At 32.8% G+C, this 14,583-nt stretch overlaps 3 protein-coding genes across 10 annotated transcripts; 1 reads left to right on the forward strand and 2 right to left on the reverse strand.

Moving 5' to 3' along the window:
• Window positions 1-120: 120 nt before the first annotated feature.
• LOC127796987 (NAC domain-containing protein 83-like) lies at window positions 121-1,223 on the reverse strand. The gene is made up of 2 exons (XM_052329381.1): window positions 933-1,223; window positions 121-768 (listed from the first exon to the last, which is right to left on the reverse strand). The coding sequence occupies exons 1-2, from the start codon at window positions 1,221-1,223 to the stop codon at window positions 121-123; spliced, it is 939 nt and encodes a 312-aa protein (XP_052185341.1).
• Window positions 1,224-7,555: 6,332 nt separating this feature from the next.
• Window positions 7,556-9,644, forward strand: LOC127798258 (bidirectional sugar transporter SWEET3-like). Its single transcript, XM_052331704.1, has 7 exons — window positions 7,556-7,707; window positions 7,783-7,841; window positions 7,947-7,983; window positions 8,080-8,302; window positions 8,581-8,742; window positions 9,116-9,235; window positions 9,348-9,644. The coding sequence occupies exons 1-7, from the start codon at window positions 7,574-7,576 to the stop codon at window positions 9,519-9,521; spliced, it is 909 nt and encodes a 302-aa protein (XP_052187664.1). The 5' UTR covers window positions 7,556-7,573; the 3' UTR covers window positions 9,522-9,644.
• On the reverse strand, window positions 8,661-13,569 carry LOC127798256 (pentatricopeptide repeat-containing protein At2g13600-like). Of its 8 annotated transcripts, none has more exons than XR_008022363.1 (3): window positions 11,217-13,569; window positions 10,235-10,309; window positions 8,661-8,799 (listed from the first exon to the last, which is right to left on the reverse strand). XR_008022363.1 is itself a non-coding variant. In XM_052331703.1 (1 exon), exon 1 carries the CDS (start codon window positions 13,559-13,561, stop codon window positions 11,342-11,344), a length of 2,220 nt encoding a protein of 739 aa, XP_052187663.1. In that variant the 5' UTR covers window positions 13,562-13,569; the 3' UTR covers window positions 9,828-11,341. The 8 variants fall into 8 exon arrangements, 1 of the variants encoding a protein (XP_052187663.1); XR_008022364.1 differs by having other exon boundaries at window positions 8,669-8,803; XR_008022361.1 differs by having other exon boundaries at window positions 10,235-13,569.
• Between the last annotated feature and the right edge of the window lie 1,014 nt (window positions 13,570-14,583).

Consider the following 14,583-nt stretch of genomic DNA (forward strand, 5'->3'; position numbering starts at 1 on the left):
TGTAATCATATTACAATAAAAAAAAATCACCTACAAGAATCCCCACATTGTCCCTTGAACTTGAAGATCATGATTACAGTATATCATATTCATACTTTGTACACTATTATTATATTGCATCTAGTCTTCAAAAGTGATCATTGTAACAGCATTGTTGTTCCCTTCGTTATATTCTCCGTGACACTGTAACTCGTTCTCCAAGTGACTAACAAAATCTTCGAAATCATCACTCGGATCAAGTTGTGATATTGGTTGCGATCCCACCAATTCTTTGTTAAGATTGTGTTGATCCAGTTGAGAAATTTGTTGCGACGCCACCAGCTCTTGAGGGATATTGTACTGATCATGTTGTGATATTTGTTGCGTTGCTATCAATTCTTGAACTTGAAGATCTTGGTTATACCACACCATATTCATGCTTGCTACACTATCATTATAATGTGTCTGATCTTGAAAAATGCTCGTTGTAAGAGCATTATTGTTCTCTTCACTATATACTTCTTGATGCTGTAAGTCATTCTCCAAGCAGCCAACAAAATCTTCGAAATCATCATTTGGATCAAATTGTGATATGGGTTGCGATACTATTAGTTCTTTGTCAAGATTGTGTTGCTCCAATTGCGATATTTGTTGATGAGACGCTAATACTTTTTTAGGAATATTATAGTGACCATGTTGTGTTGCTGTTGAATCTTGAGAGACATTTTGTATATCCTCCATTTTCTTCAAGCCATTATTCTTGATTCCACAAATAACCCATTCCTGAAACTGTAATTAACAGACATAAATTTAATATCTTACAAAATTAAGTTTTCGAGTCTTGGGGGGACATTTTTCAAAATGAATGAGATTTAATACTTATAAAATGGATTGACAACATTGAATAATCACATGTAATTTTAATACTCAAAATTAAGTGTATATACACTTACAGTTGGGCGTGGCAATCTGTATTCGTGCATGATCCAATCAGTCTTGATACATTCATTACGATTGCGCTTGTCACTTTTATACATACAAAACTTTAATGTCTTTTTATATCCAATAACGTGACGTTTTTGGTTGAATATCATTTGATCGCCGACGGTGGCCTTCCACCATCCACCCTTAGCGTTCCCTGTAACTTTAAGACTTCGCTTCGAATTCTTCCCATTAATTGATTCTGATTTTCTCTCCCTTCTCACAAAATAGTATTTTTCATCTTCCGAATTTGGATCTATCATTTTAAGAAACAATTTTAAATATAAAGGTCTATAAAATATGGAAAGAGTGACGAAAAGGAAAACAAAATATTCAAACAATTATTATACCTTGAAATAGCCATGGCTCGCTAGCATAAACATCTTTTTCTATGATAGGGTTGCATGAAAATTGAAGACCGTGAATCTTTCGAGTCAAGAAACCGTGGAGAAGCTCTTTCTCTGTTGGCTTGAATTTAATTCCGGGAACCAATGAATAACAACAAGAACAAGAACAAGACATGGGCAACGAGAAGTGAGCCATTCTCTTAATTTTTTACTTTACTCTCTCTCTCTCTCTAATAATGATTTTTGAGAACTATGTTTAAAATTGTGACTTTAGCCTCCTTATATAGAAATTGTAATTAGAATCCTACTTGAATTATGATTATACGTTATCCAAATCTTAGTTTGAAATCATGGATTAGATAGATTTCAATGAGTTAGATAACTGACTATTTAATCCACATATGTTTAAGTAATTTTTTTTTCAAATTGTGATAAAAAAAAAATAAAGAAGTTGGATCTTTTAGAACCTCAAAATTTTATGATATATTATTATAAATTTACTAAATTCAAATAAGTTTAAATAATAAATAAATATTAAGATAAATGGCAGTCCAAAATGTATGGAGATTTAGAAGTCAATTATTGAGAAAATTATAAGAATACCCTCTTAATTAGATTTCGAACAGCACCAAAGCGATTACCATCTTGTTACCTCAAATTGATTGTTATCTAAAATCAATTAGACGGCTAAATTCTCGCTAGAAATAACAATAACATGAGCACCACAAATAGTAAATACTATTAATAAATAACATAATTGAATAATAAACTACAACGCGTAATGCCTTGTTAATGCAGTTCTCAACTTTTCATTAATTAAAATAGAAATCTCAACGGTATTAATCTTGAATTTAATCATTTTTTTAGTTATCTTCATAGAAAGTTTTAATTTATTAAAGTTTTAATTTATTAAAGTCGTCACATGTCCTAAATATTAAGAGAATATTCTTTTCTTATTTCAATTTTTAGTCTTAAATTTTGAATTTTATATTTTGAGTGCCTGTTTTGAAATTACTGAAAACGAGCTCTTTTTATCTGTAGCATTTTTCCTATTTTGAAAATTTTGAACGTATTTGTGATGAAAATAATCAAAATAACTTTTTATTATTTTGAGTTTTTTTTTACAAAATTTGTTCTTGTTTTCGAAAATATATTTTTAAAAATATAAAAATAAAATACGTTTTGACTATTTTAGAAAATTAAAAACTAAAAACTAAAAACTAAAAACGAGTTAAAAATAACAAACAAGCTCTAAGCTATTGATTTTTATCTTGGTTTCTAACATACACAGGCATGAGTCAAAGTTTACTATAAAATTTTTTAATTAAAGGTGGTTACTCAAAAAATTAAAATTAAAAGAATAAAAAATTACTTTTTGTGTCACGAAAGTAGACAATAGAGATGGAATATTCGGTCTCTATGGTCATTTCTATACAAATATATTTATTTTGTATAGAAACAAGATAGTATTTGTTTATATTTAAAAATAATATTAAAAATATAAAAATAATTATTTTTTTCTCAATTTTTTCTATTTCAAATTTTGTATTAAGGATGTTATCTATAAAAAGATTATTTTCTTTCAAAGACGAAAATATTCAATCTCTAATTAAGTCTTTGATTTGGAATTGCCCCATAGATACAAAATTGTTTTGCCTTTGAATCCATCTCTAAATGGATATTATATTACTTATTTAGAGACAAAAAAATATTTGTCTCTATTAGAAAAATAATATTAAAATAATAAAAATATTTTTTTTTCTTTTAGAGTCGAAGACAATTCCGTCTCTAATTACTTTTTAAGTTTGGAGATGAACTCAGAGATGGAAGGGATTTTTTTTTTTTCATTAAAGACAAAAATCATTCCATTTTTTTATATTTCTTCTACCCTCAAAAATGAATTTATTCTACTACCACTAAAATATAAATTCTTGATTTTTTTTTTTCTGAATTCCGTCTTTAATTCCATCTTGTACTCAGATGGAAGATAATTTGATTTCTAAAGTTAGTTGTTAAATCCAATTTTTTTGTAGTGGTCGAAGATAAGTTTAAGGCGAACAATTTTGAATGTTACCCAAATATCCACTACAACTTTTTTTTGAATAAATTCAAAAGGTCGGGTTAAGATTTTTTTGAACAATTTTTGTTTAAACAATTTTGAAGATAAGAATCTTAGTAGAAATAAGATTATAAATATGAATTAAATAGATAACTAACTCCTTATCATCAACATTTTTAATGAGTTAGATAAGAAAATACTCATCATCAAGACTTTCAATTTTAGTTGAAAAAATAGTATCATTAGAAATTTATTATTTAAAATATTCATACGTGATAAAGTTATATATCAAAATTTCATTAGTATAAATATTTTTTTCAAATTTAATTGCACTCATATTTTAAATTTTTACTAATTAATTAAACATTGATGTTATCTCGCATACTTTTATAAATTTAACTTTCCCCAAATGCAAGTTCACATTTGCTTGTGACTTAGATGATCCTTTGGGTTCTCCATAATATGATACTTAATTTTGTGAGGTTAAGTGGCAAAGCTAAGGATATTAATTAAAGATAGTTTATATTAACAAAGCATAGAAATAGAATAGCTTCATCTTCGTTGCAGCTTCCCCCCAATAATGCTTATGCTTTTGTTCTGCCTTTAGAATTGGCTTTTGACTTGGGAATTACAGGACATAATCTCACTCTTTTAATCTTATTTTAATAACATATATATATATATATTTAATAATACAGTGAATTTAAGTATATATTATACTAACTCTAATATAAATGCCACTTCTGAGCTCCAAATTTATGCATATTTTTTTGCGAGTAAGATCTCATAATCTATCTATTCATTTATTATAAGCCAGAATTTAATAATTTTGAATGGGTCTATTGAGTAGGTGTTGGGTTCAACAGTCAACCACTGTTGACTATCATATACGTATACATATATTAGATATTTATATAATTTGAAAAATGATGTAATTGACCGAAAGACTAATGACCGATATCTGTATGGTCATTTAATAAATAATAAAAAAAATGGGGTCAGATTGAATGGAAGGCAGGACCCAGACCCGGACCCGTCAAAAAGGCAACAGAAGACTTCGTGACTTTGAAGAAGTTTCATTCTGGCTGTGGAGGGGACGGGTGGATCGTTAATTGTTTCTTCTAGACGCTACAACGCAGGTTTTGGCTTCGCTTTGACTTGGCTGGGCTGCCTCAAATACACAGCCTTATGTGTATTTATTATATATACTGTTCAACTACTTAATGTACAATAAATTCATTCTCTTCGATGTTCTTTTCATCATTGCAATCTGAATCCGTGGCCATCTCTAATGGGCCACAGTTGCTATTGGTTGTATATTGAACTTCTGTAAACACTCGTACGAACAAAACTTTTATAAAGAAGACTCCAGTGGGTAAATGGAGACTGTAGATGGACAAAAGATGAGAAGAGTGGTCGGGAAGATGATAAATAAGGTATATTAAAGCGTGATTTGTATATTAAAGGTCTCCATTTTATTTGTTATTAATCCATGTGTGGTTTCCTTGGTATGAGTCTGGGTTTAGGTAAGTATGAAGCTTTGCTATCAAAGTCAAATAATAAAGAACAAAGGGGAAGCACAAGTCAAGTTTCAATCTTTGAATAATCTACATTTTGATGTGTCGTTTATTTTCTCAGTCTTCTAGAACCTATTTTCTTTTTCGGATTGTCAACAATTTCATTTGATCCATTGCAACTTCATTTTTGAATAAGAAGTTTAATTTAGACTCTGTTTTATCATCTCCTTCTTCCATCTCTTGAATTGGTAATACCAGATGCCAAAAATGATATTCACGTCCAATTTTTAGGAAAAAGAAAATTGTGATAACAATTATTTTATTTTATTTTTTCAAAAGGGTAGTTGATTTTTTTTTTTTACAAAAATTTAAAAAATTTAATAAACCAATTTATGTGCATGATATCAAATAATGTTATCTTTTTATAGGGTCAGTGTTTATTGTAAAAGATAAACGATCGTTGATTAAATAAGTGTTAAAAAAAAATTATGAAAGCAAGAGTCACTCATTTTTCAACATAGCAAATTTCAAACAAAACAATACAAATGATACTTATGTGCTTCTCATCAAAATAAGTAACACCTCATGTGAGACATAATTAAAACTTTAATCACATTATTATATGACAACATTTATAAAAACTCACATATTTTGTATACATAATTTACCCTCAATTAAGAACTCGTGTTAGATAAAAGAGAATCTCACATAAATTGCGAATCAAAAAAAAATTGTGCATTATAAATAACAGGTCACTTAACTTGTGATAAGAATCCTTTTGCGACGAAGACAATACCTTATATGAAGCGTAACTAATTGTTGACCACAACCACTCATCTTACCGATCATAATGTATCCTCAACATGTGAATATATTCCACAAACTAGTTGTTTGCTTGTATCCACTATTATCGCTGCTACAAACGAGTGCAGCAACAATCACCTTCATTCCATCAGGTGGGTTTAGTTACACGAATTGAATTATGTACTAATTCACTCCGCGCCATTAAATTAACAATCACACTTCTACCATATCTGATACAAAATCCCTTCTGAAAGAATTCTGGTTCTTGTTTCGGAAAGCATCCGTAATATGCTTCATGAACCAGTGCATTTCAAGCAGTGGGAAAAAGAAAAAATGCCTCATCTTTTCAGATGCTTAAAGGAATAGTTTTCCTACCATCCAGGTATCAAAAGATTGGATCAGCTGCCCAAGAATGAGGTTCCCATATCCTGCTTTGAAGCATGCATTACAGTACTGAAGAATAGTGCTATCCAGTTTGCAAATTGTAGCCACAAATTCAGATCCTGCAACCAGCAAATTGAATGGTAGATTTGTTGAGAGTGAAAACAATAATATGACAAGTGTAACTACTAACCTTTCTATCAGCTTAGAGTTAGTATCAACAATTTAACATGGGTCTTGTGTTCAAATCCAATTGCAATCCTTGCACTGTTTGATCCAATTACAAATAAAGGTTTGAGGAGAGTGATGAGAGTACGATTAATAAGATAAGAGATATAATCACCAATTTCTCTCTAACAACTTAAAATTTTAGATGAATCAGTGACCCAAAATTTAACAAGATTCATGCCAGTTGAATACGTTCTCAGTTTGCAGTATTGGCATGAAGCCATTAAAAAAAGGAATGCCAGAATGATGGAACATTATAGAGTATACCATAAAAATATATCAAAGTACTAATAGTTTTATCAGGGATATATAACTTTAACAGATTGTTGAAGCAAGACGCAAATGGGAGAGCATTGAAGGAAATTCGGAGACCATCATCATGGCAATTAATGGTGTTCATCAACTGCTCAACTGAGAAAGACTCTTCAATGACTGCATTGTTACTTCTATTTACTTCTTTCAGATGCTATTACCATTTGCCATAAATGGTCCCTCCAGGAATCCTTTGGAATACAATTCATGTTGGTTTCTCTTAGAAGCAAACTAATAAAACATTTCATCAGGTCAACATTCATCCTCTGTTGCTTAAAAAACGTGATAAATGTCCAGTACACTCTTTGGCACCTCTCAAAGGGATTTTGGATGTGCCTTATCTAAAGATTTGAAATCCTTTGCAAATTATAATGATAATTATTATCATGGAATCGGAGTAACAACCAATGATTTCTCCACAGAATACAATTTACTATAAACTGTGCAAGGAAATGACTCCTTTTTTATCGTGTTCAAGAAATCATACTGGTAAGTGTGAGCCTGAAGTTTGAGAAAAGAATTGCAACACCACCACCAATTATAAGCCTTAATCCCACTGGGTGGGGCAGGTAAAATTAATTCGGAGAAATGCAATTAACCTACTAATATATATAATAGATTCAGACAATTTTCCCACCACAGAAAAAGGAAAAACAGAACACCAATTGAAGAAAGAAATGAAACCAAAATAAGAAAAGAAAAAAGTAAAACATAACATTGTTCAATCATAGTCAGCCAAGATAACATTCTCAACATTCAATATATGAAACCAACAGGATATAACAAAGTTTTTAATCAAGTGGATGGTGGAAGTTCTGTGACACGTTCCATTCACAAGAAAACAATGACATGACAAATAATTTACTTTGTGCTGTGCCTTTTTTCTTACCATCAAAACCTAAACAGAGTTGTCCACAAAAAAAGAACTAGAACGGTTTTAGATGGAGCACCATTGGATTAAACAAATGCTTGACAACAGCAAAACCAAGTTATTTCCCTCCACAAGTTCATTGAGATGTAGACATCAGCTTCTTTCTCCCTTTTTGAATTTTCTCATGTTTCCCCTCTACCAATTCCACATTATTTATACCACATTCAGGTTCGCAAACAGTTCAGCCATTGTTAATTACTCCTTTCCAGGTCTCTTCCAGCTAACATTCCTTCTGCTCATTAGGTGGAACTGTCAGTGCAAAAAAATGGGAGATAGACTACGCCTAGTGGTTGGAGTAATAGGTACTTAATTACTTTGTGAACATATTGAATTCCCTATCATTACACTTGATCAAATCAGTTTAATAAGAAGCCCCGAGTGTTACAACTGCATGGTGTTTCTTGCAGGGAATGCAGCTTCTGTTCTACTTTATACTGCACCAATGTAAGCAAATTCCTAACTCAATGCTTATTCTATATACGGCTCAATTCTACTTCAAGCCATTACTAAGTCTCACGTTATATATTTTATTCCTATCAGATTAACTTTTTCAAGGGTCATAAAAAAGAAAAGCACAGGGGAGTTCTCATGTGTTCCATACATCATTGCACTATTAAATTGTTTCCTTTATACTTGGTATGGATTACCTGTTGTAAGCTACAGGTGGGAAAATTTCCCTGTGGTCACCATTAATGGGTTAGGCATGCTTCTTGAGCTCTGCTTCATTCTCATATATTTTTGGTTTGCTTCAGCAAAAGAAAAGGCAAGCTATTTCTCCATGATTTAGAGATTTTTTTGAATTCTTAGTGAGTGATTGTTTGCATCCTTTATCAGTTCCTATGTTTGAGAATTTTTGTCTATTTGTGTAGTACATGTTCTCATTTGGATATGCATATTGAAAGGAATATATAAGCATAAATATGTATTCATGCAGTTTATGTTTACATTCACTTTCTTGGATGATAAAAATTGCTAAATATTGGTTGTTAGAGACACAAATTCAAAAGAAAAGGATATCACCTTTAGATCATAATGGTGCAGAGGAAGGTTGCTATGTTAACAGTCTCTGCCGTCGTTGTATTCTGCATTACTGCAATAACATCAGCTTTTGCATTCCATGATCACTGCCATCGCAAGGTACTCGTTGGGAGTGTTGGACTGGTAGCCTCTATAGCAATGTACGGTTCTCCTCTTGTGGTTGTGGTGAGTTCACTTTCCCACCACTTTGTTCATAGCTGCCAGTTTCTTGTTAACAATGTCCTAACTTGCAATAAGAAAAGAAATTCAGTTATTTTTAGTTCATAAATGCATCTGCTTGTAATGTCTAAAGCAATGTATGAAATCTCAAATTTATTCCAAATTCACTCCATCATTCGACATGTCATCTGTCAACCATTATTTTTATTTACCATTAAAAATAAACTGACTAGAAAACCAGCATTTTTTTCCATTTCCCCGTGGTAACTCTATTTTTATTTACCATTAAAAATAAACTGACACTAGAAGACCAGCAATTTTTTCCATTTCCCCATGGTGTAGTTACCATTATCAATGTGCTAAATTGTTCATGTTGCAGAAGCAAGTAATAAAAACAAAGAGCGTGGAATTCATGCCATTCTACTTGTCATTTTTCTCATTCCTGGCAAGTTCCCTATGGATGGCCTACGGACTACTGAGCCACGATCTTTTTCTTGCAGTATGTTTTGTTAATTAATGTTTGATTTTGTTTAACACATAGAAGTTGAATTTTTCCAGTTTGATAGTCATAAAGATTGGGTTTTCTAACTCAAGTTGGAACATATTTGCAGTCTCCTAATCTTGTTGGTAGTCCATTAGGCATCATCCAGCTTGTGCTATATTGCAAGTACTGGAAAAAGGGAATTATGCGAGAACCACACAACTGGGACATAGAGAAGGATGATGACAAAACCAAGCAGCAGTTGCAGCTTACTGTTACTGAAGATACCAATGGCAAGATTTGAAGAATTTGTTTACAGTCTGCCAGGATACCTCTCTTCTATTGTTGTACTCAACAAGAAGGGGTGCTGGATTCACTAGAAATAAATAAACGGGCACTAATGCAATCATACAGCCAATTTACCACATATGTATATGCAAATAGACATGCATCTGTATCAGAATTCCAGTTCAGATCCGTCATGACAGGGTCCCAGTTGACCACATCATACCCATGATACACAGATATACTGCCACATAGATAGAGTAAATCCTCTACTCAAAAAAACTCCAGATGCTATGGAAAACTGAGTCTAATCTGATATGATGAACTGAACATTGATTGAAACATTAACAAAAGCATATGCTAAGGGACAAAATACCCACCAGATTGTGATGCCTGTTATAAGCTAGTTTCATTCAAGAGGATTGATTCAGAGTGGAAAATACCTACCAGCGGAGGACAGAAGAAAAGAAAGGACAAAATGTGTGGCATGGGACTTGTCACGCACCATACCTTTTCTCTGGTTTGTATACTAATACAATCATGATCAATTTTACATGCAGCAACCACCTTTATTATTGGAAACTCACTTTGCAGGATTTATTATGGCAATATGGTTTAATTAATCACTATATCTCACATTATATCAGAACCTTACAGTTGCTATAAGTACTAAAAGAAAAGGAAATAACAATTAGTATGATCATTAGCAACTACATCTACAAGAATATATACCTGGTCTACTTTTTCAAACATAAGATGAAGACAGGATATGTACAGCATACCTCCATGATAACCCACAACTTATTCCTAGAATCCAATGTAATTGAATTAGTAAACCTCATGAAACATTCCCAGAGGAAATCTTTATAAAGATAAGTCTTGCATATACAGCAGGATAATGTAACAATTATAATTGTCCTAAAGAATTTTGATTTGACAGCTTGACTTTTACTGTTGGTCCAAAAAGAAAACAGTACTTGACACGAACCATGACAAAATACAAATTTACATCTGCTTGTCATTTTTTGCAACAAGAAAAGGGGAAACAAATCTGTACCATTTGAGTTTTTTCAGAATTAAATGTAAAAAAAAAAAAACTGTAAAATCTCTAACTTGTCATTTCTGATGTTGAGTCATTTATTGTCCATCCACATTTTGACTTCAATTTCACCTATTTGTACATGGATCACCTCTATCTATTCATTGTCAAAACATTTCATACATGAATCTCAAGTAAAAGTAAGAGTTGATAAATAAACAAGTTGTGGCATCTTTTTTGCATTTGATTACTCTACAGAAATAAAGCTTTGGTTCTAGAATAATTCACACATGAAAAAGTATCAAAAAGAAGTGTAGGCATTCTCCATAACCAATACAACAGTATCTTCATTCCATAGCCAATCGGAACTGATTAGCTCTATGGAAAACTACCAAAATAACAAAAAGGGGAAAAAGAAACAATCATGCATTTTGGTGTGTTTCTATGCCTAAGCAATGAATGGATAGCCTAAACTAAAAAGGGAACTCCAATTCTCAAGAGAATGATAACTTCAGTTGCCCAAATAAAAAAATACACGAACTAGTATTCGAGCATTGACAAGAGAGATTTGAGTGCCTGCTGAAATATAGGAGAAAGAATGATACAATGATAGTAGAAGGAACATATGGCCAAAAATCTATATCTGATGGAGAGATGTAATAAAGAAAGATGAACCTGTGGTGCTCAGTTTATATCAGATCATTATGCTTATGTTAATACTCCAATCTTGGGACTAAGAAAGGATCCTGAAATAGAATTTCATCTACACGAGGATACTGCACAGAATATATTAAGCTTTGTTATGGGCCAGAAACATAACCATGTTGAATACTGGAAATCACATTTGCTGTTAGATGCTCCAAAGTTGTACAGATCACATTAAAATGTGGATGAGTTCTATCTTCTATAGAGAACGCATGAACCCTGTTGTGTAGCTCAATCCAGCTACACCCAGGGTCCTTCTTCACTTCCAAACCTCTCAAGATCTTCCTTACCTTCATCTTATCCCCCCATCTCCCCAACCCCGCATATATGTTAGACATAATAACATAAGCAGACATATTCTTAGGATCCAAATCAAATATTTTATCGGCTACCCTTTCACCCAGTTCCATGTCCATCCAGAACCAACAAGAATTAAGCAATGCCCCCCAAACCACCGTGTCAGCTTCAATAGGCATCTCTTTTATGAGCTCCTCGGCTTCTTGTAGACAGCCTGATCGACCAAGAAGATCTACAGCGCATCCATAATGCTCTAACGTTGGGGTTACCCCATAATATTTTTCCATTGAGTGGAAAAATATCATCCCCTCATTGACCAAACCAGCACAGACACAAGCTGACAAGAGTGCAACAAAAGTTGCTGCATTTGGATATACTCTTTGCTCTAACATGTTCTCAAAGAGCAAGATAGCCTCAGAGCAAAGCCCATGACGTGCATACCCATTAATCAGAGCTGTCCAAGCTGCTACATTTGGAGAACTGATCACATGAAATGATGCCTGAGCTTCAGTGATGCTCCCACATTTGGAGTACATATCTACAAGGGCTGTTCCAACATAAACATTAGATTCGAAAGGTGTTTTAATTAGTTGAGCATGAAGTAGCCGTCCATGCTGCAGAGATCCAAGGCAAGAGCATGCATGAAATAGAGCAGAGAAAGTTGATCTGGTTTGGCCTATCAACAACCTCCTCATAGTCACGTATAGTTTCAATGCCTCTTCATGTTGAACATTTTGAATGTGCCCTGAGATCATTGAATTCCATGTCACGGGGTTTCTTTCTGATTTTGTTTCTTCAAAAAGTTCCAAAGCTTTATCAATTTCACCATTTCTTGAATAAATTGAAATCATACAATTTGAGGAGACAATTGTTCTGTGCGGCATTTCTAGAAACAACCTTTTTGAATCATCAACTCTACCACTCACTGCATATCCTTTAATCATCAAATTATAAGTTAGTGGATCCATCTCATTTAGTTCATTAAAAATTGTTTCTGCCTCGTCAACCTTTCCCATCGAGATAAACCCTTCAATTAGTGTATTTGAAGCACTTAAACACGGGTTAACAAGTCTGTCGTAAACTTTTTTCGCATCTTCCATAACTTTGCAATTGCAATAAAAATCAATGAGTGCATTGTTAACTGAGTGATCAAACTCAAGTCCATATCTTAGCAGCAGCCCATGGACAGCCCTGCCTTCATGCCAAGCTCCCAGTCTACCACAAGTTCTTAAAACACAATCACAAGTAAACTCATTAGGTGCCACTTCGCCATTCTCTCTCATCGACCAAAACAACTCCAAAGCCTTCTCACAGCCCCCCTCCCTCCTTGAATAACCCGAGATCAGTGCTGTCCACCCAACAACATCGCAAGTCGGCATCCTATTAAAGAAATCCAAAGCATCACTCATCAGATCACGTTGAACATAGCCCACAAGCATCAAACTCCACAGCAACTCATTCCGTTCATGTAACAAATCAAATACCCGCTTCGCTTGTCCAATTTCAGAACAACTCGAGTAGAAATGCAACAAAGCGCTTCCCACAAGTTTGAAACTTTCGGATGCAGATTTCAAAATCAGTCCATGGACCTGTTCGCCGTCGGGTAATGACCTTAACCTAGAGCACACACTTAAGACAGTTGAAAAAGTGGTCTCATTGAGCCTCACAGAGTTACAGTGCATCATCGAAACTAGAGTAAGAGCTTCATGCAGTCTTCCCCACTTCGAGTACCCAGAAATCATCGTGTTCCACGAAACAACAGTTCGTTGGGACATTTCATCAAACAAATTCCGGGCGATATCCAGTTGACCGAGCTTCCCGTGTTCAGTTATCAGTTTGTTTGTAAAGACTGCGTTGGAGTGACAGCAATCGGGTAGACTGCCATACCTTACCGAATATAATCTGAAGTTCTTCCAACGTTGATGCTTCCACAATCTCGAAAGCGTCGATTTATTAATTAGCATTTTATCAGGGGCGGGGGAGGGGAAGGAGAAAGGGGGAGCCTTCAAGCAAAACATGCTCTCTTAACCATGTTGGTAGTGGTCGGCAATAAAAATAAATAAATTGTAATTACCTCATTTATAAAAATATTTTTTTTGTTTTATAAATAATAATAATCTCTCCTCGTTAAATAAAGAAATAAAATAATTAATGTATCTTTTATTTTTTTCTCTTTTAATTAAAAAATAAAAAATAATTCCCATCTATAAAAAATTATCTAAAATTGAGATAAATAATAAATTTAAATTTTAAAATAAAAATAAATATTACTACCATTTTCATTGAATTATCGCCATTATCAATCAAATCCTCGTCTATTGTTTTAATGTTTAAATTGTTTCAGATCTAAAATCTAGAATATTTGTTCTTAATCTAGAACAATAGAAATATAAAAAAAAAAATTATCATTTTCATTGCTCTTAATTAAGAAATAGAGAGATTAAAATAAATAAATATAAACTACTCTAAATTAATTTTTAATGCTTAATTGTGATTAACAAATAACATGAGATAATTGTAATGTAATATTAAATATTATTTATAATTTTCTTAAATATTAGAGATAATTAATTATTTTAAACCTGACAAATATTGTGGATCATAAAAATTAAGGTTAGAGAGTTACTTAAGCATCTTTGGTAGAGATTAGAAAAGTATGAAAATGATAAAATATTTTTCATTTTATTTGAGATTGAGTAATGAATGGATAATAATGAAAAGCATCTTCGGCTTATTGGTGAAAGGCTGAAAGCTATTAAAATAGGTGATAGATATAATAAGAGAATAACCAAAAATTACAGAATTTTTAAAATATTATTGGCATAATTAAGATTCCAAGCCCAATATTCACTTTCAGAAACTTCAGTTTATAAGCCAACAGGAAAAATCTGGTACCGCCACGTGGTTGATACCCAGATGCAATGAGGAAGAAAGGAAATTGCCTCGACTCAGAGCCACGCTTCCCTGTAGCTCATGCATGAAGACACGTACCCCCCCCCCCCCCCAAAATTCCCATTCTCTTCAGCTTCTCTCTCACTCT

The sequence above is a fragment of the Diospyros lotus genome, chromosome 3, assembly GCF_014633365.1.
Source record: "Diospyros lotus cultivar Yz01 chromosome 3, ASM1463336v1, whole genome shotgun sequence".
NCBI classification, from domain to species: Eukaryota; Viridiplantae; Streptophyta; class Magnoliopsida; order Ericales; family Ebenaceae; genus Diospyros; species Diospyros lotus.